At 41.2% G+C, this 27,328-nt stretch overlaps 1 protein-coding gene and 1 pseudogene across 2 annotated transcripts in view; one reads left to right on the forward strand and one right to left on the reverse strand.

Annotated features, from left to right (window-relative positions):
• The window catches only part of MARF1 (meiosis regulator and mRNA stability factor 1), a 121,089-nt gene that overhangs the window by 19,221 nt on the left and 74,540 nt on the right, over positions 1-27,328 (forward strand). For both annotated transcript variants that reach the window (XM_085862548.1, XM_085862550.1), the window contains exons 2-5: positions 8,331-8,488; positions 22,170-22,610; positions 22,723-22,852; positions 22,993-23,231. In XM_085862548.1, coding sequence (XP_085718674.1) covers positions 8,366-8,488; positions 22,170-22,610; positions 22,723-22,852; positions 22,993-23,231 — 933 coding nt within the window. In that variant the 5' untranslated portion in view covers positions 8,331-8,365. The remainder of the gene's footprint in view (positions 1-8,330; positions 8,489-22,169; positions 22,611-22,722; positions 22,853-22,992; positions 23,232-27,328) is intronic.
• LOC147009864 (uncharacterized) lies at positions 2,589-4,385 on the reverse strand (annotated as a pseudogene).

Here is a 27,328-nt window from a genome sequence, read left to right on the forward strand (position 1 = left end):
GGAGCCCCGCGCTATATAAGGAAGACCGCGCGCGAGGCTCACTCTCTCTGTCGGGGTGGTGTTGGATTCTACTCGCTCTCTTGGTGGACATCATCCTCTCGCTTAATCTTCGAGCTCTCTCTTGGTGGACGTCATCCTCTCGCTTAATCTTTGAGCTCTCTCTTGGTGGACGTCATCCTCTCGCTTCATCTTCGAGCTCTCTCTTGGTGGTCGAGGTCAGGCTCTCTCGTCTTGGCGTTGGGCGACCTGTCGGTGAGGCGCGGTCCGGTGGCGAGTCCGGGCCACCGACGCCTCGGAGATGCAGACGGGAGGCGCAGCCCTGCTGGCTGTGTGATGCGATCTGCGTGTCTGGCGAGGGACGCCAGAGAGAACTCACCGACCACATCATCGCAAAGGCCCGAGAGCAGGCGCGGCTACGCTAGCTGCCGTGGGAACAAGGCGTCGCGACCTGCCCACCGTCACACCTCGAGGGGGCAGGTAACCTGCACGGTCTCGTGGGCCTTTTCGGTCATCCACGGCCCACGACCATAAAGGTTTACGAACCCCGTCTACCTCCCTGCCTATGGGGAGGGTTTTCCTGTTGTTTTTGTATGCATGCTGTGGCGCCGTGTCCTGTTAAGTAACAACTGTTAAGTGCATGTACATTCTCATTGTAGTTGGTTGTATTGCTTTTTATTTGCCTTGCTTGTAAATACGTGCATGATTCCTTGCTTGTGTTGTGTGTGCAATATGTGCTTTATAATTAATGTCCTTGTGTGCAACGTATCCCGTTCGTCGCGTCCTCCTTTCACCACATTGAAAGTGCCATCTTGCATCGTGGAATGAGTAGTGGGTTTTGAACACCCGAGTAAAGAAGAATCTGAACCGTTGAGGTCGGTGATAACACCGCTCGGTTATCCCTGTAGCGCGGAACGAACCGCTTAAGCGGTTCGTGTCCTAAGCCGACCTGCGGCGTGGTGCAACCCCTCGGTAGGTTACCCGCGCGGGTATTTAGGTATATCGACATTCGGCGATTCACCCTATTTCACGCGGGTGGAATGCGGACTGGGTTGTGGTGTGGTTAAACCCCCACCCGTGACTGGCTCCTGGCGGTAGTTCCAGGAGGGTCACGACTGAATTGTCCGTCCGGTGGGCGACGCGGCTGCCATTAGAGGTATGCGGCCGATCACACGCCAGGCGGGCCAGAATTCGTAACAATATATATATATATATATATATATATATATATATATATATATATATATATATATATATATATGTATATATATATATATGTATATGTATGCATGTGTATATATATATATATATATATATATATATATATATATATATATATATATATATATATATATATATATATATATAATAGTATGTGTCGCGAGGGTCCGATCCCACCATACTCTCAGCTGTAATTGCTGTCAAAGGTGTTTCCACCAAGTATTAACTCAGGGGGGTGGACACTTATCCAACAAAGATAATCTAGTTTTGTATTTTTAATTAATTTTCTGAAATTTGTAGAATTTGTTTTTCACTTGGAAGTTGTGGGTTACGATGTGTAAATAAAGGTGGAAAAAGTCTGATTTAATGCAATTTAATTCCAGGCTATAAGGCAATAGAAGGTGACAATTTTGAAAGGGGGTGTAGTCCATGTGCCAGATTGACCCCCCGTGCACCCCCCCCCCCCAGGACAGTATGAGACCTGTTTTATTTTACTCCTTAGACCTTCCCATACATGAAAAGTGGATGCCACCATCACGAAATTGGGATGGACTACCTGCATGACGTCACTTTCAAAATGGCCGCCAGCGAAACCACCGAAATTTCAATTTTGCGCATATCTCAGCTGCTATCATAGCTAGAGACAAAATGTTGGTGTCTACACCCATGTTTTTGAGGTCAAGGAATACAATGGTGCACACAAAAAATTCCTTAGGTTATTGGATCATTTCAAATTCAATAAAGTGGACACGGAATCCAGCGGAAATCTCATTTTCGCACAAATTTTCATGTCTATAATTAACCATATGCATGGGATATTAGCTTTCATTGATTTGTATGGATCTCATGGACATGTTTAGTATATCCAATGGACTTTTATATGACTGACACAATTGCGGTATTGCACTGAAAGCGTCTATGTAGCATTCAATATGTTATGGAATTCAACATAAAACAGAATCACCTGAACATGTGAAAGGTCTTTTATTGTTGTTCAAATGAAAGCAAAACAATAAACAAATTAAAAAAACTTGATGTTACTTCATCATATCATTTTTGAAAACAAAACAAAAAGGTAAAATAATAACAATAATTATCTTGACTAGAACATTGACAATGATTGTCAGGGAAGATAGAATGCAAGCTCCTGAAAATAAAAACTACACATTATAGAGACCATGAAATAAATAAATCACATTTTAGAGGTACATAAATTAATTGTAAAACAAATTAACAGCCATCACACACAAAAGGATTATTTTACATGTATGTACTAGCTCGAGCACATCACAACATCATGACTGTTCTTCAGTATTCAATGCTCTTCACTCTCACTACCAGACATGTTCGCGTCAGATGCCCCATCTTGGTCAGTCATCAGATGAGGTGGCATCGTCATCGTCATCATCATCATCATCATCATCAACACTGGGCAGTTTGTCATCTTCCAGCGCTACCTCAGGGGGAATCAATGGTCCTCGGAACCACATTGGTTGAATGTTACCATCACTAAGAAGCCATCCATGGCCATCCTTTGCTCGTGGCACTCTTGGTTGAGGCATATCTGCAACTTTCCAGATACCAACCTGGTAGTTAGCACGTTATACATGTTCTTGTAGCGCTTTCTGGCATGGTGGCAGTTGACTCGTATCTATATTCTGCTTTAAGTTGATATTACCATCTGTGCCTCCAGATTTCTCCCTCAACATTGCTCCACGAGCTGTGTCCACAGACTTGAAGCGCCCTCGTCCATAAATGGCACAGGTGAAGTGTTCAAGTTCTCCAAATAATGTAATGGGAACTTCCCACGTGTCTCCGAGTTTGGACAATGCATCTATGAAGGCTTCTGATTTCTGGAGATGTTTGATGGGTCGAACTTTCCCAATCCCTTTGTATGCACTGGTGGTGTCACAGTGTGTAAGTGCATGGAGGGACATCAGTGCAGTACACATTCTCTGACCATATTGACTGGCTAAATCAGAGATGTTTAAGAGTCTCCTCTTGTTTCCTGAACCAGTGCCAAAAAGAATTGTTATTTCAAAACTTGATGCGTAATGTAGCATTATGAAGAGCACATCACTGTCAGGGCTTCAGATACGTATTGTGCCATAACCTTGCACCTGGGCGTAGGCACAGTACAGAACAATCCTGGTGTCTGTTTCTTCTTGGTCTGAATAAAGCTCAGGTAACTCTCTCTTTGTGACTGTTAGCCCGTCATCACTATTCAACGCATAGCAATGGCCTTGCACCACTAACACAACATTCCTCTGCACAAGCTTAGGAGCAAAGGAATTTGAAGACCACACATCCTTGATCACATCCACCAGCTGAGACTTGTTCTCGCCATTCATGAGGAAACTCTTCAAATCTGCTGGTTTCTTCATTAGTGGACCTCCAATAATTAGCTTTTCACCCGATCCACGTTGCTGTCGTTCCATGTTCTTGATGGAGCCCTCCTGATACATATCTGTAGTAAAGATGAAGTTGGTTGTTTTGGGCATATTGTCAAATATCTGATGGCAAATCAGTTGAAAGTTGCCTGGGATATCTGTCATAGTGTGGAACACAGCATTGCCATCTTGAATGAGTAATGTGTCTGCATCATTTGGAAGTGGAGCATCATCTATATCTCTCAATAGGAATTTCATTCCTTTTGATTTGTCTGTTTTCACCATATACCCATCAGCTGTCCCGAGACTGTATGGCACAGGGCTCAACGGATATTTCATCAGTTCATCAACGTTGACCCGACCGTGGGCTTGAGATTTGACTAGAAGCTGTATGGCCATGCTGCTGTGCTGTTTGTAAGTGATGATCTTATTCTGTGCAGTCTTTCGTTTCACTGTCTTGGCATTGGAATTAAACGTTTTCAACTTCAGCTTCTTTACTGGATCAAAGAAGTGCTGCTTGGTGTCAAGTCTTTCTTTTATGAATGTCTCCTTTGCTTCTCTTCTAATGGACTCTGCTGCCATCATGTCCTTCTCCACTGACGTTGGAGCTGGTACACCAGATGAAATGCAACACAACTTATGATGATCTGGTACATTAAACGGGTTGAGGAAGCTTTGGACTGCATCCATTGTTTTCCTGACACGCCTTTCGCTCTTCTGCACTTCAGCATCTCTTAGATCCTTGTGTTGCCGTCCACCATGTGAATCGGACTGCATGTCAGCCTTGGAATACATAACATCCACATACTGTGCCCGTTCATGTGTCGTCTTAGCCCACCTCTGGTAAGCACTGAAATTTGTCAAAATCCCTGTCAGTCCTGCACCACACCCACCTGCAAGGGTTGAAAAGCCAGCTTCTCATATTTCTTTATCAGTTTGGCTTTAAGTTTGTCCGACCTATAGTCTTCATTGTAATAATCTGTGCCTTTCAAATTCTTGATGTGGATGTCTCGCATGTGATTCACTTTCATAACGGAATTCTGCTTGAGAATGTTGTCCTCAACAATAGTACAAACAATTGAAAATGCTTTCATGTGTGCTGCTTCCATTTCTGCCTTTTGTGAAATGGCTGTTGAATCACCACTTTGCCATCAAGATGGATCCCTAGTGTAGCACCTCCTGCAACTCCTATGATACTGAGCTTCACAGGCAAAGAGGTCATATCCCTTAAGTCGTCTCAGAGGATCAAAGTCCTTATTTTCTTCTGCAACTCTCAGGATTGTATCTCCTCCTCCAAATTCGAATTTACATGTTGTTTCAGTTGTCCATGTACCACCTTGTTTCACCTTCTTGAATCTGGCTTTTCCACAGAATATGCAATTCGGCTTGAAAATGTACTTTTCACTTTCATCTGCTCGAATCCTGGGTGGTCGGGAAGGGCCTGGATCTGAAGCAGTTTCTGTAGATGGTCTTCTGATGTGTGCAGTGAACCTTCTCTGGCAATCACGATGGTAACCGTGTCCATCTTTAGCTGTTTCTGGAATTTGTGCATATGTTTCTGTCATGCGTTGTTTGGATTCATCAGGCAGAGCTAATCGTGTTTGGCGAATTTCCAAGAGCTTTGACAGTCTCTCCTCTGTCAGTGGTGTGAATTCTTTCTCCGATGAATCTGGGAAATGAATGACACAAATGCTGGTTGATGATTCAGCACCTGTTTCACTGCCATCACGTTTTCGCTTCTTTGGAGCCATCACACCAAGATGAGATGTTGCGGGAAAGCATCAGACTGAAAATAAACAAAGGAACATACTGATTACAATCTTAATAATGCACATTAAACAATGAAAAATCGTGATACATTAGTGAACATATACTACAATTTATATCTCCAAACTCAATGATAATAACAATTTTACTCCTCAACTTTTCAGTTCACGAAAATACTCACGAAAAAGGCTTGATTAGAACACTGGACACTTGGGTCTTCGAGTCCATACACAACCAACTGAGCCACATTATAGAAAGGGGCACTATATTATGAGTGTTCAAATGTACAGATCATAAACTTTTGTTAGATACATGAATAAATATTATATAAAGGCATAGTTACCATCTGAATGGGGCTTTTTCCAGTTGACAAACTCAAACTCAGCGTCCTTTCTCTGCGACAGCTTGACCACAGCGGCATAACTATTTATTATTCACACCTAACTACATTTGATCACCAAATGGGCAGGCATACATTACTAAAACTATCTATGGGCCCAACACTGGAAATATAAATACAACATAACAATGAACAGAAACATGTATAGCAAGTTCACTTGAAGATTTGCGCGAAAAGGAGATTTCTGCTGGATTCCGTGTCCACTTTATTCAATTTTAAATGATCCAATAACCTAAGGATTTTTATGGGCACACCATTGTATTCCTTGACCTCAAAAACATGGGTGTAGACACCAAGATTTTGTCTTTAGCTATGATAGCGGCTGAGATATGCGCAAAATTAAAATTTCGGTGATTTCGCTGGCGGCCATTTTAAAAGTGACGTCATGCAGGTAGTCCATCCCAATTTCGTGATGGTGGCATCCACTTTTCATGTATGGGAAGGTCTAAGGAGTAAAATAAAACAGGTCTCATACTGTCCTGGGGGGGGGGAGGTGTACGGGGGGTCAATCTGGCCCATGGACTCGTGTAGACTTTCTTGAGGCACTGTATCTTCTCTGGAATTGGAATTCCAGATAAGGTATTGTCATCATGTTCTGTCCATCTCCTATTTTGACTTGTCCGGCTAAACTGCTGGGCCGATCCGGCTGAAATTTGGCAGCAACATTCAGCTCCTGACTGGTCACGGGGATTGATTGCAAAGCTCGTTCTGGACACGTGACTTTAATTAGGTCAAAATGGCGGACTTTGTCAATTTTTGGGAAAATTGTGTAAAATCTTTCAAAAATCATCTTCTCCAGACCCACCAGTCAGAGTTCTACGAAATTTGAGTTACTACATTACGCCAGGGTCTAGATAAGCTGCAGATCCAGTGGTCCTTTTAAAAAAAAAATTATTTAGCCTGTACATAGTCGAGGCTCGTGGAAGAGCGAGTACACTGGATCTGGACAGAACAGATAAAAACGGACCGCAAAACATACTTGCATGGAGAAGGAAACTCTAAGGAGGAAAAACTGGAAAATTAGGAGGGATTTTCGGTGGGGTTAACGAGGGTAGAAAAGATCATTGCTTTATATTTGGGACAATCTGAGATGATGGTGAACAGCTGTCTTGAAGACGTGGAGGGAATAATGAGTTTGAAGAGGATGTAGAAGTTAATGGGTCTGTGAAGTTAGCACCCTTTCACCTTTACCCGATTCAAAGTATGGACTGTACAATCACAAAAGGTGGGGGTGAATAGGGTGGTGGTTTGAATCGGGTAGGAACCCAAACCCTAACGCTATTCACCTCTTGCATTATGTTTCTCAGGCAATTGTCTGATTTGTTCAGTTTCTTTATTCACTTCTTATTCACAGTTCCCTGATTCCTTCCCAATTCTACGAAAGTAGTCGCATTGAGGTAATATATATGCACTCCCCTTTTTAGCTCGCCTGTTCAAAGAACAGAGAGCTATAGCGATACCCCTGGCGTGAGCGTGAGCGTGAGCGTCAGCGTGAAAATGTTAAAGTTTTTGGTGCAAGTTATTTCCTTTCTAATGTTTTTATCTACCACACCTTTTTACTGATTACAATATACAAATACATATATTGCTTTAAAATTATTTGGATCAGACTTCACTGCAATGCTTTATAAAAAATATTATTAGACGAGTCGTTTAAAAACGATAAATGTATAAACAGGCGAGCATTGGGTGGCTTTGACACCAACTCTGGTTTGTAATGGTCCAATCCACAACCCCCCTTTTGTTTTTTTTATAATGGTAGAATCCATACTTTGAATCGGGTAAAGGTTACCAACTTCATGGATGTGAAGTTGATTCTGCAAGCCGGAAAAAAGAGGAACGAATGAGATGGTGGACCATGTGAGCCCCGGTGAAACCTACGATTGAGGGGGGGGGGCAGATAAGGCACGGAAAATGTAGAGGGTGCAAGACCAAAAAGGAGGCGGGAGAGACAGAGAGACCACCGACCTGTCTACGATGGCGAAGTGATAAGCCTCTGAATGCTTTTAAATCAGTCACAGACAAAATTGCTCTTCTTCTTGCCTTATTGTCTTGATTTCTTCTTCATTGTTCCTCTGCCTGAAGAAGTCACCCTTTTCACTTTCAAAATGCAGCTTCTGATTCATTTTTTCTTTTCCGTGGATACATGGCCTGAAGAAAGAACGGTTCGATTTTGATCTGAAAAATACTTTTAGAAAACCTAACCTTGCTAATTCAATGATGAAATGTATTTATAATTGGGGTTGTTTATCACAATTGCCATTGCCGGGGTGAATAACGCTTAAAATCGTATCTGTGCGGCATAAAGTCCATGCCTCGATTAAAAAGTAGTGCGATTTATGGCGCGGCAAAAAGTTGTGCAATTGCATTTTGGTTCAATGATGCGAAACATTTAGCACCTGCACCCATATTGCTTGCCGGAAACTGATCTATTTGTCATGTTCTTCTCCATATAAGCGAAATTTTTGGTGAAACAGTCAGTTTAGTGCAAACTGAATTCGGGATTACGCATTATGGTCAACATGTATTACAACGGATACTTTTTTTTTCACCAGGTGAGGCATGTGGTTATGTGAGAAGGGAGCTCTTGATGGAACCGCCATGGCCTGATGTTCCGGTGGAATGGCGATTCCTTTCTGGCCAAACTGACCAGAGCAAGACCTGCTGCCTCCACCTTTCCACTTCTGCTGTAACAGATTCAGTTCTGCCTGTGGTAAATGATGGCAAATTGTTCTTGAACCCCCCCCCCCCTTCAAGAGATACCTGTGTGCTTCCTTTCACTGCATTTCCTTTTGTATTATGTTGAGTAAAAGCACGTTGATTCGATAAGTCGTAACCCCAACAAATGTATTGCTATATACATTGGTGTCTTTGGATGTGATCCGTACATTTGTATTGCGCAACTTTCGAAATGACGTAATCCGTCCCAGAATGCTCGCTGAGCATTTGCAGAAACCCCAGCAACGGGGGTCATAAGGGCAGCTGAACACATATGGTGTGTGCGAGATAAGAATTGTTGCCTAAAATGGCTCACAAAGCTTCTACAAGAAGCCAAAAAAATACTTGGAAATGTACCGGCGAGAAAGGGGTGTTCCTCTGCACAACAATGGAGATGGAGGACTTTCTGAACTCGCCCAAAAAGCTGATCGCTTGCCACTCTCCTACTGCAAACTCCCAAGGCTGTGCGGATCGCTGCAAGGACCGAAGGTTTGTGGACAAGCGCGTTCTACCCAAACCTTCGACCATCGCTACCAGTGAGTGGACTTTGAATCTTGCACGATTACCTCGTGTGAACATGGGAGGCTTTGATTTATTAGGTCAGCGAGCTGACCTAATAAAACCGTTCGATGTCCTCAGGTCCGTCCGTCTGTAAACAATTTGTATTTTTCTATTTCCTCCAAGACGTCTCGGCCGACTGAGTTCTAACTTGACACGACGATAATACGAGTTGCTCTTTATAGATCGTCTGAATCCTTTTTCGCATTTTCACCTTGGGGTCAAGGTTACAGGGTCATCAAGTGCAAAATGACCGATTGGTCGAATGGCCTATAAGGAACCATCGGATGGCTATAATACATAATGGGTTTCATCGGGATTATTAAGAAGATTTAATTTGACCAACTAGTTTCTCGTTAGCTGTGTCGTCTGGCCCTGTTTATTGGGCAACACGAGGTCCGCTGACTTCAACACAACTTCACACGGTTATTTTAAGTTCAATTTCAATTCTATATTCACTTTTCATCGTCGCTAAGGATGATTAACACTCGGTTGCATCAAGTTTTGTGAAAATTGAATGTTTATATCCTCGGTCTGTGTGGACTGCATTGCAGCGAGGGGTAGCTTCCATGGGCTTCCATCCGTTTCCATGCCATATAACGAGGCTGCCTTAAGTTCGAGTTGATTTCTGTTTTGACTTTTGGAACCTTCTGGTGTAGCTTCTGCTACACGTTTCATGAAGATAATTTTCGTGCAAATCCGCTCAGAAACACCCTTTTCATGAGGAAAATATATTCCATTCAAATAACCGTGAGACTCTGGAAGGGACACCACATGTTTTCCGTTCGCTGCTTCACCTCGTAACCTGTCCTCCTGAGGGACTGCTTATTCATAGCGTCTGTGAGATTAATGTTTATATTTTAGATGTGAGGATGTGCTCTATAAGTATCTGAAAGAATTCCGGTGAAAAACGGACGTTTTAAGATTTTGTTCGGGCATTTCATCCGACGGCGAGCTGGCTGGTCATGTGACGCCGCACCAGCCGTGCAGGCAGCGAGTGATTGAGCTTCTCGGTGGCCCGAGGGTCCTTTTTAGTTGGGGTCCAGCTCTGTCCTGGATACAGCCATTAAATGCACACACTCAGAGTATTTATTTCACGGCCATAAACGTGGGTTTGAAAATTGTATAATGATGTTGGGAATGATTCCTAGAATATGGAGATTTTTGCTTCGAGCGGCCTCCCGCGTTTATTTTAAATTCAATGTGAATTCTGTTTTCACTTTCCGTAGTAGCTAAGGTTGATTAACACTCAGTTGCATCAAGTTTTGTATCCGAGCTGACCGTCAAACCAGCTCGGGTGTATTATTTTATGGATGTCTGCAATTGGAAAGGTGATGCCGTCATTACCAACCTTCAGGCAGATTTCCCAGGGGGACACCGTATCTGGTTTAGTTGCTTTTTAACACCAATGGGAAGGTCGTATCTGGGGTTGTGAATGCACAGGGTATGTTTGAAATGATATTTATTATTGATCATGGTTGCTGGTGGGTGGGTGGGGTGGGGGGGGGAGTTTGAGCAGGACCTGGACCTGGATCTGTATGGGCTGTGAGTACCTTTATAAATAGACGTTTTTGGTTTGATTCCGGGGCCACAAGAAAATTGTTGGAAAGATTATGGGCTGAGTCAACCACCCCTGGTATTAATTCAGTGGCTAACAGGGCTTGAACTCAGGACCCTAAGATCCCAAGCCAGCCACCATAACCACAAAGCCGACACCAGGCTGTGTACTGACATGAAATGGTACGAACTCCATGCCTCTCATCTACAGATATTTCTTGTATTTGCTATATTTCTGTGAGTACAGTTTACATTTAGGAACAGAACAATTATGGTTAACCATTTTGAAATTGCCACTCTTTCATCTAAATGCTGAAAAGTATGTTTAAAAGAGTTTGAATCTTTTTGTGCGAGCAACGGCAGGTTAAAAGTGACCGGCGAGCAGAATCAAATTGCTTAAGACGCAGACACCACGCATGCGTGAAAGGCCTCTTTAGCATTCATACATAATTTCGAAAGTAGCTCATTATTAGTTTGTCGATGAGAGACGATTGGGACCACTCTCTTTTTTTTAATGGCCACAATTATTCCCACCACCTTGTGTGGTTGGCCGTGGAATGTTTTTGGCCCAAGACTTTCACAAACAAGCTGGTCAGGTCTTACGTTCGACTGAAGGTGACAGAAATATGTAATTTGAAGGTGCTGGTAATAACTTGGACTCTTCATGAACTGGTAGGTGTGACGTAAAGTTTAACGTCCACCCAAGGGACGCAGCGATGTTTTGCCCTGCATGTGACAACACCAGAACGACTATTTATGGTTGGATCGAGATTCAAGCCCAGTTGTTGCAAAATGTTTTTCTTTTTATTCATAAAAAAAAATAAGTCATTTGATCTTATGTAAAGAAAATTGAATGAGATGTTGACTGGATTTCTTTTTTCTTTTTTTTTTGGTGGATTAAGATGCTCCAGCTTGACAAATATCACTGCAGTCACAACATTTGCAGAAGGAAAGCTTCCATACCATGTAGCACTATGTTCTAGACTAGAGCATTGTAATGGCTCGAGCGTCTGCTGTGAGTCTGGACGGTCGGTGGTTCAAACCCTGGCCGAGTCATACCAAACACTTAAAATAGTATGTGCTGCTTCATTAATTTGTACAATTTAAAAAAGAAATAAAATAATCCATCAATTATTACCTCTGCCACTGAAGGTGGAAGAAGGTTATGTTTTCACCCCTGTCTGTTTGTTTGTCTCTGTGCACAGGATATCTCCAATAATTGTGGACGGATTCAGATGAAATTTGGTGGACAGATTGGGTGTGTGACAAGGATGAAACGATTAGATTTTAGTGAAGATCTGGATCCGGATCCGACAACTAAAGTGATTCTTCACCATTGAGAGATAGGGTTAAAAACGATATATAGCATGATATTTCAAAAAGTTGTTGGGCCTGATTTGTTCTACTGGATCACACATACCATGGCAGAGGTATGTGCTCCACCGAGTGCCCTTTTTGTTACCCTCGCCGAAGGAGAGGGTATTGCGTCTGTGTCCGTTTGTTTGTCTGTCAGTTAGTTTGTCCGCACAGAACTTTTGTGTTTTTCTCCGCAACTACTTGTCAGATTGAGACTAAATTTTCACCATCGGTGCGATTACTCATGTGGAATGTTTTAATGATATTATGCCATCATAGGTCACGTGGTGTGGCAGCCACGTTGGATTGAAGAAAATATTAAATAATGTTTTCTCTGGAACAGCTAAACCAGTCGACATGAAACTTCACATTTATGATCTAGTGGTGATGTGGAATACATATTTTAAATTTTAACTTGATCGGATGCATGGTCTGGCAGCCAGAATTATTTATATTTTTTGTATGGGTTTGTTTATTTTTTAAATTTACTAGGGCTCACTTGGCTGTGCCTGGATGGGTTTGAGGGTAGAGGAGCAGCAGCTGAAATGCGAATCCTATGCTGGTTCCTCCTGATGACATCATCTTTGCTTTTTGCTTGTTTTGGTTCCTTCTGATTACTCCAATGCAGGAATGTACCTATTTGGTATTCTGTTTGATTTGAATTGAATTAATTTTAATCCCATGAAAATTCAATTGAATAATGAATAATTAAAAAACATCATGGGTCAGGGTTAGGTGTCCGATCAATGTGGGGTTGCATCAAAGCCAGACGTCTTGGTACCCGGTCATCACTGCCAGCAGATATAAAGTGGCAGTTCTAATTATATCTCATTAATTACGGCTAAGCACATGTAAGTGGTTAGGCCTAAGTCACATTTGCTCTACGGCGAGGATACGGCGGCCGTACGCCCTCTGAATTGACAGAAACATGCGGCGGCCGCAGAGTTTCTGCGGTTGCCTCAGGGTGGCCCTACGCCGTTTGGCTATATTTTACAGGCCGTTTGGGTCGCCGTGGAATTGTAGCGTGGAGTTATAGCTTTTTTCATTTCTACGTTCGCCGTAGCAATTCGACAATCCAAAACAAAAGAACTGGTAAAAAAAAAAACCCACTCGTTACCGTCCGTCTGGCCGCACGTTCGCCTTAGGGCCCCCCTGCGGTTCACTGCGGTCGCCTTGCAGTCGCCTTGCGGGCACCTTGCGTCTGCCTTGAAAATTCTATGGCCGCCGCAGGAACGCCCTCGGGTCACCGTGCGACATCAAATCAAAGACCGTACGGCACCCACACGTTTTCGGTCTCCACAATTTATAAATATGCCGTGTGGCTCCCCGAAAAATAAAAACATATGTGACTGCTACATTGTGTGACCGTGGAAATACTGCGGCCGCCCTATAATTGCTAGTGGCCGTAGATTTTGTAGACCCCATGGCTGCTGTGGCAAATGTGACTTCGGCCTTACCACTCTGTTTCAAAAATGTCAAAAAATGAAGTTTGTTCCATTGCCTTCTCACTACATTTTCCTGAAAGTGTAAGTCTAACTGTGTTCAGAACAAAAAACCATATAGCTTAATTACATATATATATATATATATATATATATATATATATATATATATATATATATATATATATATATATATATATATATACCGAAATATGATACTTTGAAAAAGGGGTACCTATTCTGATGGTTTTGCGAGTTTTCAATGAAATTACCTAATTTTGACATTTTTTTTTTCCACAAAATTTTCAAACCGGAGGTTTTCAACGCAAGCTCAGTTCTTAAAACTGTCAATTACCATGTTTTGCATTGAGTTTTCATATCAACATTATACGAGATGGGCAGAGGCTGCTATTCCGATAAGTTATTTGTCTGTCCAGAAACTGGGTCAAAATTGGTCAGAACGGGTCAGGCTATCTTTTAGACCCTAATTGTGTTTTGTGGACAATGTTTAGAAGCTTACGTAAACAAAAGTTGGCAAGCTCGTGTGCTACTTTCATGTGATAATAACACACAAAAAATTATACATATAACAATGATAGATATCGATATGTCGCTTCATTTCGGTCCTGTTGCCATAGCAACGGAAAGGAAAATTTGGAACATCAGCTAGTTTCTGAATGTATAATACGTATTAAACTGTTTTAGTGTGTGGAGATTGCATTGTAAGCAGTTTTATTTAATTTTGAGTGCCTACCTGTCCGTAGCCTGACACTGATCTGGCGATTTTCTGTTTTGTACACTGTTTTGTTGCACAGCTCATACAAGTCCGAAGACAAATTTGCCGACGGCCGATTTTACCTGTAAAATACACAGGGAGTTTGTCGCTCCTGAATCTCCAAATGAAGGTCTATGCAATATACTGTGGATGAACTTCCTATAGGTCCACTTTTTATTAGTCGATGGTTTCTCAGAAGCCGAAAATTAGGTAGATTTTGAAGCTCGGCGATTTATTTTCGGCATCCATTTTAACCTGTAAGTATGACGTCAAAACCCGGAAGTAACATAATTTATCCGACTTTCCGGCGTTCTGATTCCCAAAATAAAAAAAATATATTAATTTGTCACTTTTAATTGTTTATAAGAGTCAAATTAGACACATCTAAAGGTATGAAAACGGACTTTTCATTTTTTTCGGCTTCCCTCAACTGCCTAGTATCATAGTCTCTAGGACTTGGTCACTAGAGACTAGTTAGTTTACCCTAAATGGGTGTGGATATGTCCCTGAATTGGGAGAAAATTACCAAAATAATTTTTCTTTTTTTTCTTTTTTGGCAAAATAATTGAAGGTCATAGTATGTAACTTATTCTAGCAATCAAAATACCAAGTTCTGGGATTATTAAGAAATAATACATACCTATTTTTTATTACTGCTCTATTCGGTGACTGTCAGATGCTGAAAAGCACTAAAAGAGAGATTTATCGAACAAATTCTTGGACGTAAATTTTCAATTCAATCAATTCTGGGAGTAACAAAAAGCTCTCTAAATTCTCCAAAACTGTTTTAACTACCTTCCAAATCAATAAAATATTTTTTAAATACCTGGAAAAAGATTTAAATTTTTTTTTAAAGAAAATTAATTTTTTAATCAAATTCAAAAAAGTGTGACGTGCAGTCGGCAAAAATGCAAAATTACTCTAAACCAAAGCCATGCATGTTTTCAATATTTAAAAAATACTATTATATCTATATCACTGTGCCCCATTTGTCAATAAATTTAGTGAAAATAATCTGATGCACAGAAGAATAAAAGCGTTTTTTTTTTTAAAAACGTGACGTGCAGTCGGACATTTGGGTTGGAAAGTTCGCTCAAGCCGCTGAAATTAAGTATCCACCTGGATCATCTCAATTTTTTTTTACATTGATTATTGGTAATAAGTTTAATAATTTAAGACACATAAATATGAGTTATTGATAAACTAGTCATTTTGTGAGGGGATTTCATAGTCCCAGGCTCTAAAAGGGCAATAAAACAAGAAAAAAATAAAAATATGCCAGAATGTGCATATATCATGCGAATCCACCACTGACCGACACAAATGCTGATTTTCTCAGACGGTGGGTGACAACCTTTTTATTAGATGAGAAATTTCATATAGAATGTTTTATATGTTGTATTTTTGCATGGTCTAATATATGTCATATTTTAAGGTGAAACAAGAATAAAGGCCAATACTGGGAATGTATATTCAATAAAAATCCTGTAGATTCAGTAATATACATCATAGACCCATGAACCTATATATTTTAATGTCCTATGGAACACTGTCTGTGCAATGAACCAAATTTCATGACCAGTAGTAGTCTTTGTGACTTTCAAAAATGCCACTCTAGTCAGGTTATGCCCTAAAATAGGGGTGGTAACCACTTACATGCGCTTAGCCTTACATAACACCAGTACACAAACGCCACACCAAATACACCACACAAAATACACCACACAAAATCAGTTTTGGCGAGGGTCTGCAATCTCTGATTGCTCTTTTTATTGTTTTTCAATGTGAAGTTTCTTTCGAAACACGATGCTTTTGTCCAATGTTCATCGTTTTATTACCTCTGCCACCGAAGGTGGAAGAAGGTTATGTTGTCACCTTGGTTGTTATTTCCATTTGCCGGTTTCAGGAGGTGGGAGGGAGTTGAATCTGTACCTCCTATTTTTTGGTGAAGGATCGTGATTCATGAACCAAACTGTGAAGTTTCATTTTCATAGCCTCATTCCAAGGGCTCTTCAAAATCTTTACTGAACCTCTGACAGCCTCCACTTTTTTCTCATTTGTAGTGATATTCCCAGGACTGATTTCTAAGTGCTCAGTCAGGGTTTTCTTCATCATTCCTGTGGCTTCAACTATCACTGGTACAATTTCAGCTTTCTTCAATTTCCACGTATCCTCTTGACCTCATTTTTTCGATCCTGGTATTTTGTCATGTTCCTAATTTCTGTGGCATTTAGTCCGAAGTATTGGGAACCGAGACCTCGATCACCAATGCCGATTTTTCCCTTTTTTGTGTTTGAGTGCCATGTCCGGACGCAATGCTTTGTTTGCGACACTTGACGGGATCATCTTGACACACGTGAGCATTGCTTGTTCATTTTTGAGGATCGGTTCTGGCTTGTATTTCCATGATTGTTCTGGTACCGGGATGTTGAAATGTTTACAGATGTGTCAGTGGATTGCTTGGCAGACGTTGTTGTGTCATTCTGTGTACAGTTTTTCTGCCACGAATTTTTTACACCCCAAAAGAAAGTGGCTGGTACTTTTTCTCTCTTCCACCCCTTTTTGTCTGTTTGTTTATTTGTGTGCAAGATATCTCAAAAAGCTGTGGACGGATTCGGATGAAATTTCGTGGACAGGTTGGGTATATGACAAGGATCAACTGATTAGATATTTGTGAAGATCCGGATCTGGATCCGGCTACTAGAATTTTAAAAGTGATTTTTCACTATTGGAGATTGGGCTAAACCGATTTATATAGCAGGATATTTCAAAAAGTTGTGAACTGATTCGGACAAAACTTGGTATACAGGTTGGGTATGTGATAAGGACGAATTGATTCAATTTTGGTGAAGATACGAGAATAATTTTTAAAGTGCTTCTTCCCCATTGAGAGATAGGGCCAAAAATGATATAGTGCTGTATAGCATGATATTTCAAAAATTATTAGTTTTCATATGTTCTCATGGATCAGGCATTACGTGGCGGAGGTACCGAGTGCCCTTCTATTTTATATGATGTATTGTGCCGACACTTCCTCTAAAATGAGAACCATGAATAATATACAGTATATGACATTAATCGATGAAACATTACCCTAATCTTATCAATCTCTTCCATTGATGTTAAAATAGTAGCATCATCAGAGTAACTGACACACTTGCCACTAAGTTGTCTAGCTTGGGTTTGAATCTTATCCCAGCTATAAACTCTCATCCTGGTGTTTCACAGGCAGTTTCAATAAAAATTCATCTACAACATCAAAGCCATAAGATTTACTCTCATAATTTCCTTACTTTGATGCTCAGCATTTCAAAAGGATAAAGTATGGACAAACAACCACAGGTTGGCAACCATTGTACAGCCTTCATTGGGCCTAATAGCCTCCTCCTTTTGAAGGAAGGGAACTCATAGTCTTCTATTCTTACAGATCTGGTCTGGGGTATTAGCGATAAAGTAGAATATAATTTGGCTTCCGGTCCAGGGTACGCAGCACATGGAAGTCCTGACCAGCACTCGCCCCATCCAGTTCATCGATGCTAAGTTCCCCGGACCAGATACATTGTGTTTTACTGTTTTATTTTTGGTCCAGTTTTTCTTGTTTTTCATCATTTTTTCGATCCTAAACCTTGTCCTGCTTTGTTAAAGCGTCGAGTTCATGTCCTGGGTAAAGTCAGGCCGATTTGTGATAGTTGGATGTGCTTTCCCTCTGTTTTTTTGCCTCGTTTTTGCTCCTTTTATCCTGGGTATTTTTACTTCTGATCCCTCAGTTCAATCCATTTTCCTTCCTCGTTCAAAAATACAAACATATCACTCCTTCACTCCAAAAGTAAAAATAAAAATAACAACAATATAATGTTTCTCATCCTTTAAAAAAAAGCTCTTCATAACAATAAATTTTTTAAAATCTTCCAAAATCTATATCTATCAATATATTACTAAAATTCTCATCTTGTATGTATGTATGTTCCCGAAATACAGCCAAAACAGTACACGATAACGCAAACATTTTCGGTCCATCTTGCTCACCATTCTCCTGCGGTGTGCAGTATCAAGTTTCGTTCAAATCGGGCAATGACACAATTATTAAAAAATCAATTCCCGATTCAGTCAAGTACTCTTTGGGAGAATTTGATCAATGCAAACAACCTCAGCAGTATAGTTCGCTGGAGCTATCTTTTTTTTCTTTTTTCTTTTTTTGAAATGATTTTTTTATCAACTGCTATCACAACAGGGACCCAAAGGGTTCACGGGTCGTCTAGTATATTACTAAAACTCTCATCTTGTGTATATATATATATATATATATATATATATATATATATATATATATATATATATATATATATATATATGTTTATATATATATATATGTTTATATATATATATATATATATGTTTATATATATATATATATATATATATATATATATATGTTTATATATATATATATATATATATATATGTTTATATATATATATATATATATATATATATATATGTTTATATATATATATATATATATATATATATGTTTATATATATATATATATATATATATATATATATATATGTTTATATATATATATATATATATATATATATATATATGTTTATATATATATATATATATATATATATATATATGTTTATATATATATATATATATATATATATATATATATATATATATATATATATATATATATATATATATATATATATATATATGTTTATATATATATATATATATATATATGTATATATATATATATATATGTTTATATATATATGTTTATATATATATATATATGTTTATTTATATATATATATATATGTTTATATATATATATATATGTTTATATATATATATATATATATATGTTTATTTATATATATATATATATATATATATATGTTTATATATATATATATATATATATGTTTATATATATATATATGTTTATATATATATATATATATATATATATATATATATATATATATATATGTTTATATATATATATATGTTTATATATATATATATGTTTATATATATATATATATATATGTATATATATATGTTCCCGAAATACAGCCAAAACAGTACACGATAACGCAAACATTTTCGGTCCATCTTGCGGTCCATTTTCGGTCACCATTCTCCTGCGGTGTGCAGTATCAAGTTTCGTTCAAATCGGGCAATGACACAATTATTAAAAAATCAATTCCCGATTCAGTCAAGTACTCTTTGGGAGAATTTGATCAAGGCAAACAACCTCAGTGGTATAGTTCGCTGGAGCTATCTCTTTTTTTTTTTCTTCTTTAAATGATTTTTTTCATCAACCGCCGTCACAACGGGAACCCAACGGGTTCACGGGTCATCTCGTTTATTTTAAAATGCTTTCCTCTGTTTATTAATCCATCATGAACAACCTATTCATTCTTTGTCTTCATCCAAATCTCTTCCTTTTTTCTTTCATGGGGCTTATTTCCCAAATGCTTAGTTTATCCAGCCTCCTCTTTTGCTTGCAGGTAAAAAATTCCTCCATGCCTTCAACCAAAAACATTCTCACCACCACCCTACCCATGAAATCTGTCACAAGTTATCCAGTCTTCTAATCTTAAGCCATCCATTTTGCAGAGGTTGTGTGCACATGCCAATAGTTTCCCCTTCATGTCCATTCGTGGTGCCAAAGCTCTCCATGTCAGTACCTCCCTCCCATTTGCTCCCCCCCTCATCCTTCCCCTTCTCAGCTTCCACCTCATCTTGCACCCTCTCTGCTTCCTGCCCGCTCCCCCCACTCCCGGATTCGCCCCCTCCCCACACCTCCGGCTTCTCCCCACACCGCGCCCTATCCTTGCTTCTTTCCGCATCCCTATGACCTATCAGCAGTTCATCCTCCCCTTTACTGTGTGTACCTCAAACATCCGAGGACTCCACTCCAACCTGACAAATCTCTCAATCCAGCCCGCTGCCGATAAACCGGACATAATCTGTTTAACTGAATCGTTCCTCCCACAAGACGTGTCTCTCCCTGGCTATTGTTTCCTCCGGTTTGATCGACCTGAATCGCCTTTTTGCAATGTACATCAAGACATTTTTTGCAATATACAATCAATAAGTGAGTTCAAGTACACAGTGTTCACTAACCTGACTAAGGCTTTCAATTTCCTCTTCAATGCAGCAACAGCAGCACTTGTTTTCTTCCCCTCAGGCCCAGTTGAAAATGAAAGTATATGATACTTCAAAGCAATTGATGGTCGTTCCTTGTGTTCCCTGTCATGGCGAGGTTAGAATGATTGTATAATACATTACAAATGCTGATTTTCGAACCAATATGCCATACGTACATGTACATTATTGCTCATATCTCAGAAACTATTGGAGTGCCCATCACAAAACTTGTGTGGAAGCTTCTTGACATCATAAGGTACCTCTGGGATGAATTTGAGGAAATTTGAAGGATACATTTTTTGGGGATTCATGATTGAAGTTTATATTTCGTGATAACTTTTTTTGTGGTTGGAGGTAGGAAAATGTTGCCCAGACAAATTCATAGGGCATGAAAATACCTTTAAAATGACACCAAAACCAGCTCTCTAGGTGTTATACTTTTAGAGATATGGCCATTTGAATTCGCGACATCCTGCTAATTAGTCCAAAGTTCGTCAGTCTGTATCTCACTAATTTAGAGGCTGTTAGCAAAAATATTTGAGTTCTTGCCGTTTTTCATGGGTCCCAATTGGTTCCCAAAGTTTTACAAAAATCTGAGAGATGACGGCAGATTCTTTGATGATTTGACATGGAATTACCCGTTTGCTTCAAAATCTTGCTTCCATAGTGTCCTCTTTCTCTGTACCCATCCTTCTCAGTCGTACCCAACTGATCCTGGACGCTGTGTCTTTACCTCTCCCACCGAAGGTGGACGGAGGTTATGTTTTTCACCCCTGTCTGTCGATCTGTCTGTGAGCAGGATATCTCAAAAAGTAATGGACGGATTCAGACGAAATTTGGTGGACCTCCGACCAGGTTGGATATGTGACAAGGATGAATTGATTTGATTTTGGTGAAGGTCCAAAACTGGATCGGAGAATTTTTTTTTTATTTCCAAGTGATTCTTCACCATCGAGAGATGGGGCCAAAAACGATATTTCGCATGATATTTCAAAGGTGTGGACAGGTTCTATATCACATGTAGAATTAAATTATGAACCTGTTGGATGGGCTTATTGGGTCCATGCTAATGCACCTCAAGCCTGGAATATCAACGAGTATTGCTTGGCTCTTCCTGTCATCGTTCCGCCATGGTAGTTGCGTTTGGAAATGCCAATTTGTGCCAATTTAACCCGGCGGACGCGGAGACCTGCTCATCCCCATAACCGCTGGGTGGCGTGGCGGTCATTGCAGACCGCGTGACCATAACAATATTCTTGGAAATGGGCTGGCAGGATACTTGTGAGGGAGCATACTGTTTGGATCCAGCTGTTGAACTGAGAGGTAGCATCCAGTTGTTGATCTGTTTAGTGGTGGTTTGATTCTTGACCTGAATTTCAGCCATCACTCTGGTGCTTTGCGAGCATTGCACCGTCCAAACGGCTGCTAAGCTGTGAGTCTCTGACATTACGTTGGGTGTCCTGCTCCTACATGAGGGCGTTAAGCTCGGAATCCTACTTGCTAATTTACTGGTGGACATTAAAGATCCCATAGCATCTCACAAGAGTATGCCATCATGTGCCAGCACCCCATCTCAATTCCAATCTCCTACCCCTAACGACTGCTGGGAATAATAATTTCATACCACTCAGTCAGTATATTATCTGCAGAGTGACTACTTCAGCAGCAACAACACCTGTTTCAGATGAGGGTTATGATTGGAACGGATTATGTGCAAACCAAAAATGTTTTGGTTTTAAAAGTTTATATTCTTGCAGTAAGAGCTGTTCATTTATGTTTGCTGTTAGTTTAAGTTGTCTCCTTTGCCTTTCAGATGTCTGCTAAAGTTTACCCAGAATCACCATCTTCAACGGATTCAAAAGATGTCTCGACCTCACTACTTTCACCGCCGGTTCAAGTAAGTGCACTGGGACGCCATAGCACCTGTCCCATGTTGCACAGGTCTCCTCATGGTGCCGAAACTCCCACTATGATTCACCATTGCTCCTCTGCACCACTCCTGATCTCAGCTCATGCAAGCACAAACCTACCTTATGGTACCCGCAATTTCTTTCCTACTAATGGGTGTGTTGGTGAGACAGCTGGTACGGCTAGACAACACTCAGTCTGTTGCGGGCATTGCCCTCTGAATTCTCAGCACGTCACTGCACTTCCCGGCACGGTTGCTCACCCAGGCCACCTCTCATTGGGGCACTCATACTGTGCACACACAATACCTCCCCAGCACTGGCAGTGTGTGAACTGCCTGCAGCAGGTGTGTTTGCTGCCCTGTATACCTCGTGCATTGCTTTAAGTCAGAAGTTTTTTTTGAAGATGTTTGTCTTCATTTTAAATTTGTGTCTGTGCTTGTGATCCTTCTGTCATAGAACATGGAGGTGCTTTGTGACCCTGGCAATGATGCCAGACAGGTAGCAGAGCCTGATGGACATGCCAACAATGTTTGGCCCAATGTGCCTTTACCAGAGGTCCCCAATGAAATGCCACGGTTGACAGAAGGTGGGTTTATTCCAGAAACGGTTCTCCTCTTCCAAATTGTTGTAGTGATGGATATATATTTTTTTCATTCACTTATTCCTTCATGCATGACCCCTTTAACCTCTGTCATTGAATGCTGTGAAGTATAATGTGTCTCACAGTGCTTGCAGGTCGTCATACATCCCCTGCAGCATCTTCAGTGCAAGCTGACAGCCTAGCACCTATTGGGGTCTTCTGGGACATTGAGAATTGCCATGTGCCTAGTGGGCGGTCTGCGATGGCGGTGGTGCAGCGTTTGAGGGAGACACTTTTTCCTGGGCATCGTGAAGCCGAGTTTCTTTGCGTCTGTGACATCAGCAAAGAAAAGCGAGAGGTCATCCAAGAGCTGAACAATTCTCAGGTCTGTTTGGAGCTCGTCGATTCAGACACAACAGTCGTCTTGTTTTCACCCCACGTGCAAGAAATAGAACGGGATTAAGCAATTGGTTCACTTTTTCTGTGTCTCTGTCTGTCTGTCTTGTCTGTCTGTCTGTCTATAAACACCAGTTTGTGATCGACATGAGTAGGTGCACTACTTAATTTAAATTGAATGCTACATTTTGAACTCGAATCGGAACACAAACCTGCAGTTTGGCAGTACTTTGACTCTGACTTTGGCAAATTGGAAGGAATCTCGTCTCAACCACCCATGCTCAGAGAGGAGTGAGATCATTTTATCTTGCTAAAACGAAGTTTTTGCAAGATATGTTAGTCAGCATGTATGTTTTTTTTGTTTTGTTTGTTTGTTTGTCTGTAATCACGTATAAAAAATTCTGCAGAGCACAGTTATCATTGGAAATTTTTGTAACTTCGCATATCAGAGGCCTATAGTGATGTCCACCGAACAGTGATGACTCCATCTACACCTCACTCTCCGAAAACATGGACCATCTTCTATCTTCTCATCCAAACTCTCTCTTCCTCTTATGTGGCGACTTCAATTGTCATCACGCCAGTTGGCTAGGTGTGGGTACCTCTCTCACCTGCCATGGGACATCAGCAAAAGCTTTCTGTGACTCATTGGGACTGACTCAATCGGTCAACTTCCCGACCCGGATCTCAACCAATGGTACTCCATCTCTTCTGGATCTGATTTTGACAAATTTCCCTGACAATATCTGCTGCTCTTCCTTCGCTCCAATTGGTTCTTCTGACCACGTCCTTGTTAAAGTGGACATCTCTCTGGCTGTTATCAGAGAACCACCTCACCGCCGTCGAGTCTGGCATTTCACTCAAGCCGACTGGCAGGGTCTCCGAGCAGCCATCAAACTTACAGACTGGTCTCCTATCACTACTTTCTCAAACATCAACTCATCCTGGGAATTCTTTCAAAGAAACTTGCTCTCCCTCATGCACAGATTTATCCCCTCTCGTGTTCAGCTGTCTTACCCTTCCTCCCGCCCTTGGTTTACTGAAGCTTGTGGCGAGGCAGTTGTCCTGAAACAACTTGCCTTTGCCTCATGGAAAGCAAACCCAACTGAGGGCAATCTCAGTTCTTTCCACAAAGCTCGGAACAAGTGTGTATCTACCCTCAGGAGAGCCAGAAAACAACATCTTTCTCATCTCAAGTCTGAACTCTCAAACCTCTCTCCCTCCTCAAAATCCTGGTGGCGTTTAATCAAATCCGTTTCTGGTGTATGTTCCCCCTCCATCCCCTCCCTTACCTCAAATGGCCGCACTGCTGATTCCACACGTGATAAAGCTGAATGTCTAAACTCGGTGTTTGCAGCTAAATCTTGTGTCCCAAACCCATCACTATCTCTACCCACTTTACCCAGTCGCACCCAACTGTCCCTGGACTCTGTATCCTTTTCTCCTGACAAGGTGGAGAGCTTGCTTTCAAACCTCGAGTCAGATTCTGCAACCGGTCCAGACGGCATCAGCCCACGTGTCCTCAAAGCCTGCTCTTCTGCTCTTGCTCACCCTCTCTCTGTTCTATTCACCCTCTCATTTTCCCAAGGTCATCTGCCATCTGCTTGGAAATCTGCTAACATCACTGCCCTGCATAAAAAGGTGCAAAAACAGATCCCTGTAACTACAGACCAATCAGCCTTCTCCCAATCATCAGCAAGGTTATGGAATCCATCATCGCTTCAGACATGAAATCCTTCCTCTTCTCCAATGGCTTGATTTCCAATCATCAATTTGGTTTCAGACCAGGTCACTCTACCCTGGATATGCTGCTACTGCTCTCCCATCAATGGATGGAGGTCCTCAATGCCAGACAGGAAATCCGAGCCGTATCCCTGGACATATCACGTGCTTTTGACACAGTCTGGCACCCTGCCCTACTCACCAAACTCTCTTCCCATGGTATTCAAGGCCATCTCCACTCATGGCTCGCAGACTTCCTCTCCTGTCGCAGTCAACGTGTGGCCCTAAATGGAGTTCTTTCATCCCCTCTTCCTGTGCAGGCTGGAGTTCCTCAAGGTAGCGTCTGGGCCCTGTTCTTTTTCTGGTTTTCATCAATGATCTCTCGGACTCTCTGGAAAATCCTCTATTTCTCTTTGCCGACGACTCCACCCTCTGCCGTACCATCTGTCATCCCTCAGACCGGCAAGCAGCAGCTTCTTCGCTCACTGCAGATCTGGATAAAATCACAAACTGGTCCAACACGTGGAACATGTCTTTCAATCCAGACAAATCTCACACTCTCACTATGTCTCTTCGAAAGGACCGTTTACAAAACCCCCCCATCCACTTTCTCAACAATCCTCTGGAAGAAGTCTTTTCTTTCAAGCTTCTGGGTCTCACTATCTGCCATGACCTTTTCTGGGAAAGTCACATTTCCAACCTTGCCTCAAAAGCCAGTCGCCGACTGGGAATCCTCCGTCGTGCAAAGTCCTTCCTCGGCCTTCTTGAGCTCCTGACCACTTACAAAGCTTTTGTCCGTAGCCTGATGGAGTACTGCTCTCCCCTCTGGGCTGGTGCTCCTGCCTCCCACCTTTCTCGACTTCACGCTGTCGAAACCAGGGCATTTAAGATCATTGGCATCTCCCGCAATGAAGCTGAGTCTTTGGGCCTCTCACTCAATCACCGCAGGTTGGTCGGTGGTCTTTCTGTCTTCTACCGACTCCTCTCCAGCCTTGCCCCCCCTGCTCTCTCTGCGATTTGTCCCAACCACATTTCCACAGGGCGCTCAAGGTCCGCCAACAACCCCCTTCTGGTAAAACTACCAAAATCACGAATCACTGCTCATCTTCACTCTTTCATTCCTCTTTTTTCCCGCCTTTGGAATAAACTTCCTCACTCTATTCTTTCCCATTCTTCCCTCCAGGCTTTCAAAACAGCTGTTCACCACCACCTCTTATCTTCCCCCATCCAAATCCTCGATCTTTTCTACCCCCGATAATCCACCCAAGCCCACTTCCTTCAATTCTGCTTTCCTTCCTGAAAGTCCCTGTAATGTCCATCTTCTCCTCGCCATGTTCCCCGTCCCATCCCCATCCCTCTCCCTTCCACAGTTCACCTGTGTCTGTTCCCCAATGTTTTGTCCCTTCCACTCCCGCCCCTCTTGTCTCATGCCTCCTTGCTGTGAGTTGTGTGTTCGCTCTCATACGAGCCTCGACCAAGGTATACAAAAAAAAAAAAAAGAAATAGAGGTCCCTTTCAGTGCACAAAATTTTGAAGGTCAAGGTCACTTTGTCGCAAATCAGGGGAGTCGACGAAACCCTTATTTTTTGAGTAATTTTGATCGGATCGGAACAGAGCTGGATAGCAGCTCTGTTCACCTCAGTGTGACCTTAAATAAGTCACACATGGTCATCTTTTGGCAAGATACGGGTCACCCTGCGGGTGACATTGGTTTATTTTTTTTTTAGACTGGCAGTCTGGCAGTCAGACAAAATTGAAAATCATTCCGTAAAAGCAAATTAATGTTTTTAAAGACGTAATGAAGGACACAACAGGCACGAAGAACTAATGCAACGTGTTAAATAAGGTTTAACACATTACGTTGGTTCGTGTTGTACCTTTAAGAACATAACGCTGCATCAAATGCAGTCAACTTCCGAAAAGAGTTTTTTTTTTCTACAGCCTTTCGTTTGATCTCTATTCTATTTCAATTGATTTATATCCTTGAACACTGTAGAACACAAATCGCCTTCTTGGTACTTTCAAAAACCTTCAGTTTAACATTACTTGGATAAAGTATTCCGGCATTTTACGTCCTTTCAACAAATCAAATTTTCAGCCTTCAGAACCTTCCCGTGTCTTTTTATTTTCCTTAAGACTGCGTGTGCTAAGGTGTTCTATGAACCATGTAGTTTGCGTTCATTTATGATTGCAGGATCTGTTTTCTCTTAAAACACCTTGTAACACCTAACTTGTATTATGTTTCTGTGTAGTGCAGAGGTGCACAAATGGCCTGTTTACACTGCACTTACTTACTGGACATGCTCAGTGGTTTCGTCCATCCAAGAGTTAGGATGCTGGGCTTGTTGTCATGTATTGCACGCT

This window comes from Eptatretus burgeri, chromosome 17, assembly GCF_056783735.1.
Source record: "Eptatretus burgeri isolate ZD-2024b chromosome 17, Ebu_testis_v1, whole genome shotgun sequence".
NCBI classification, from domain to species: Eukaryota; Metazoa; Chordata; class Myxini; order Myxiniformes; family Myxinidae; genus Eptatretus; species Eptatretus burgeri.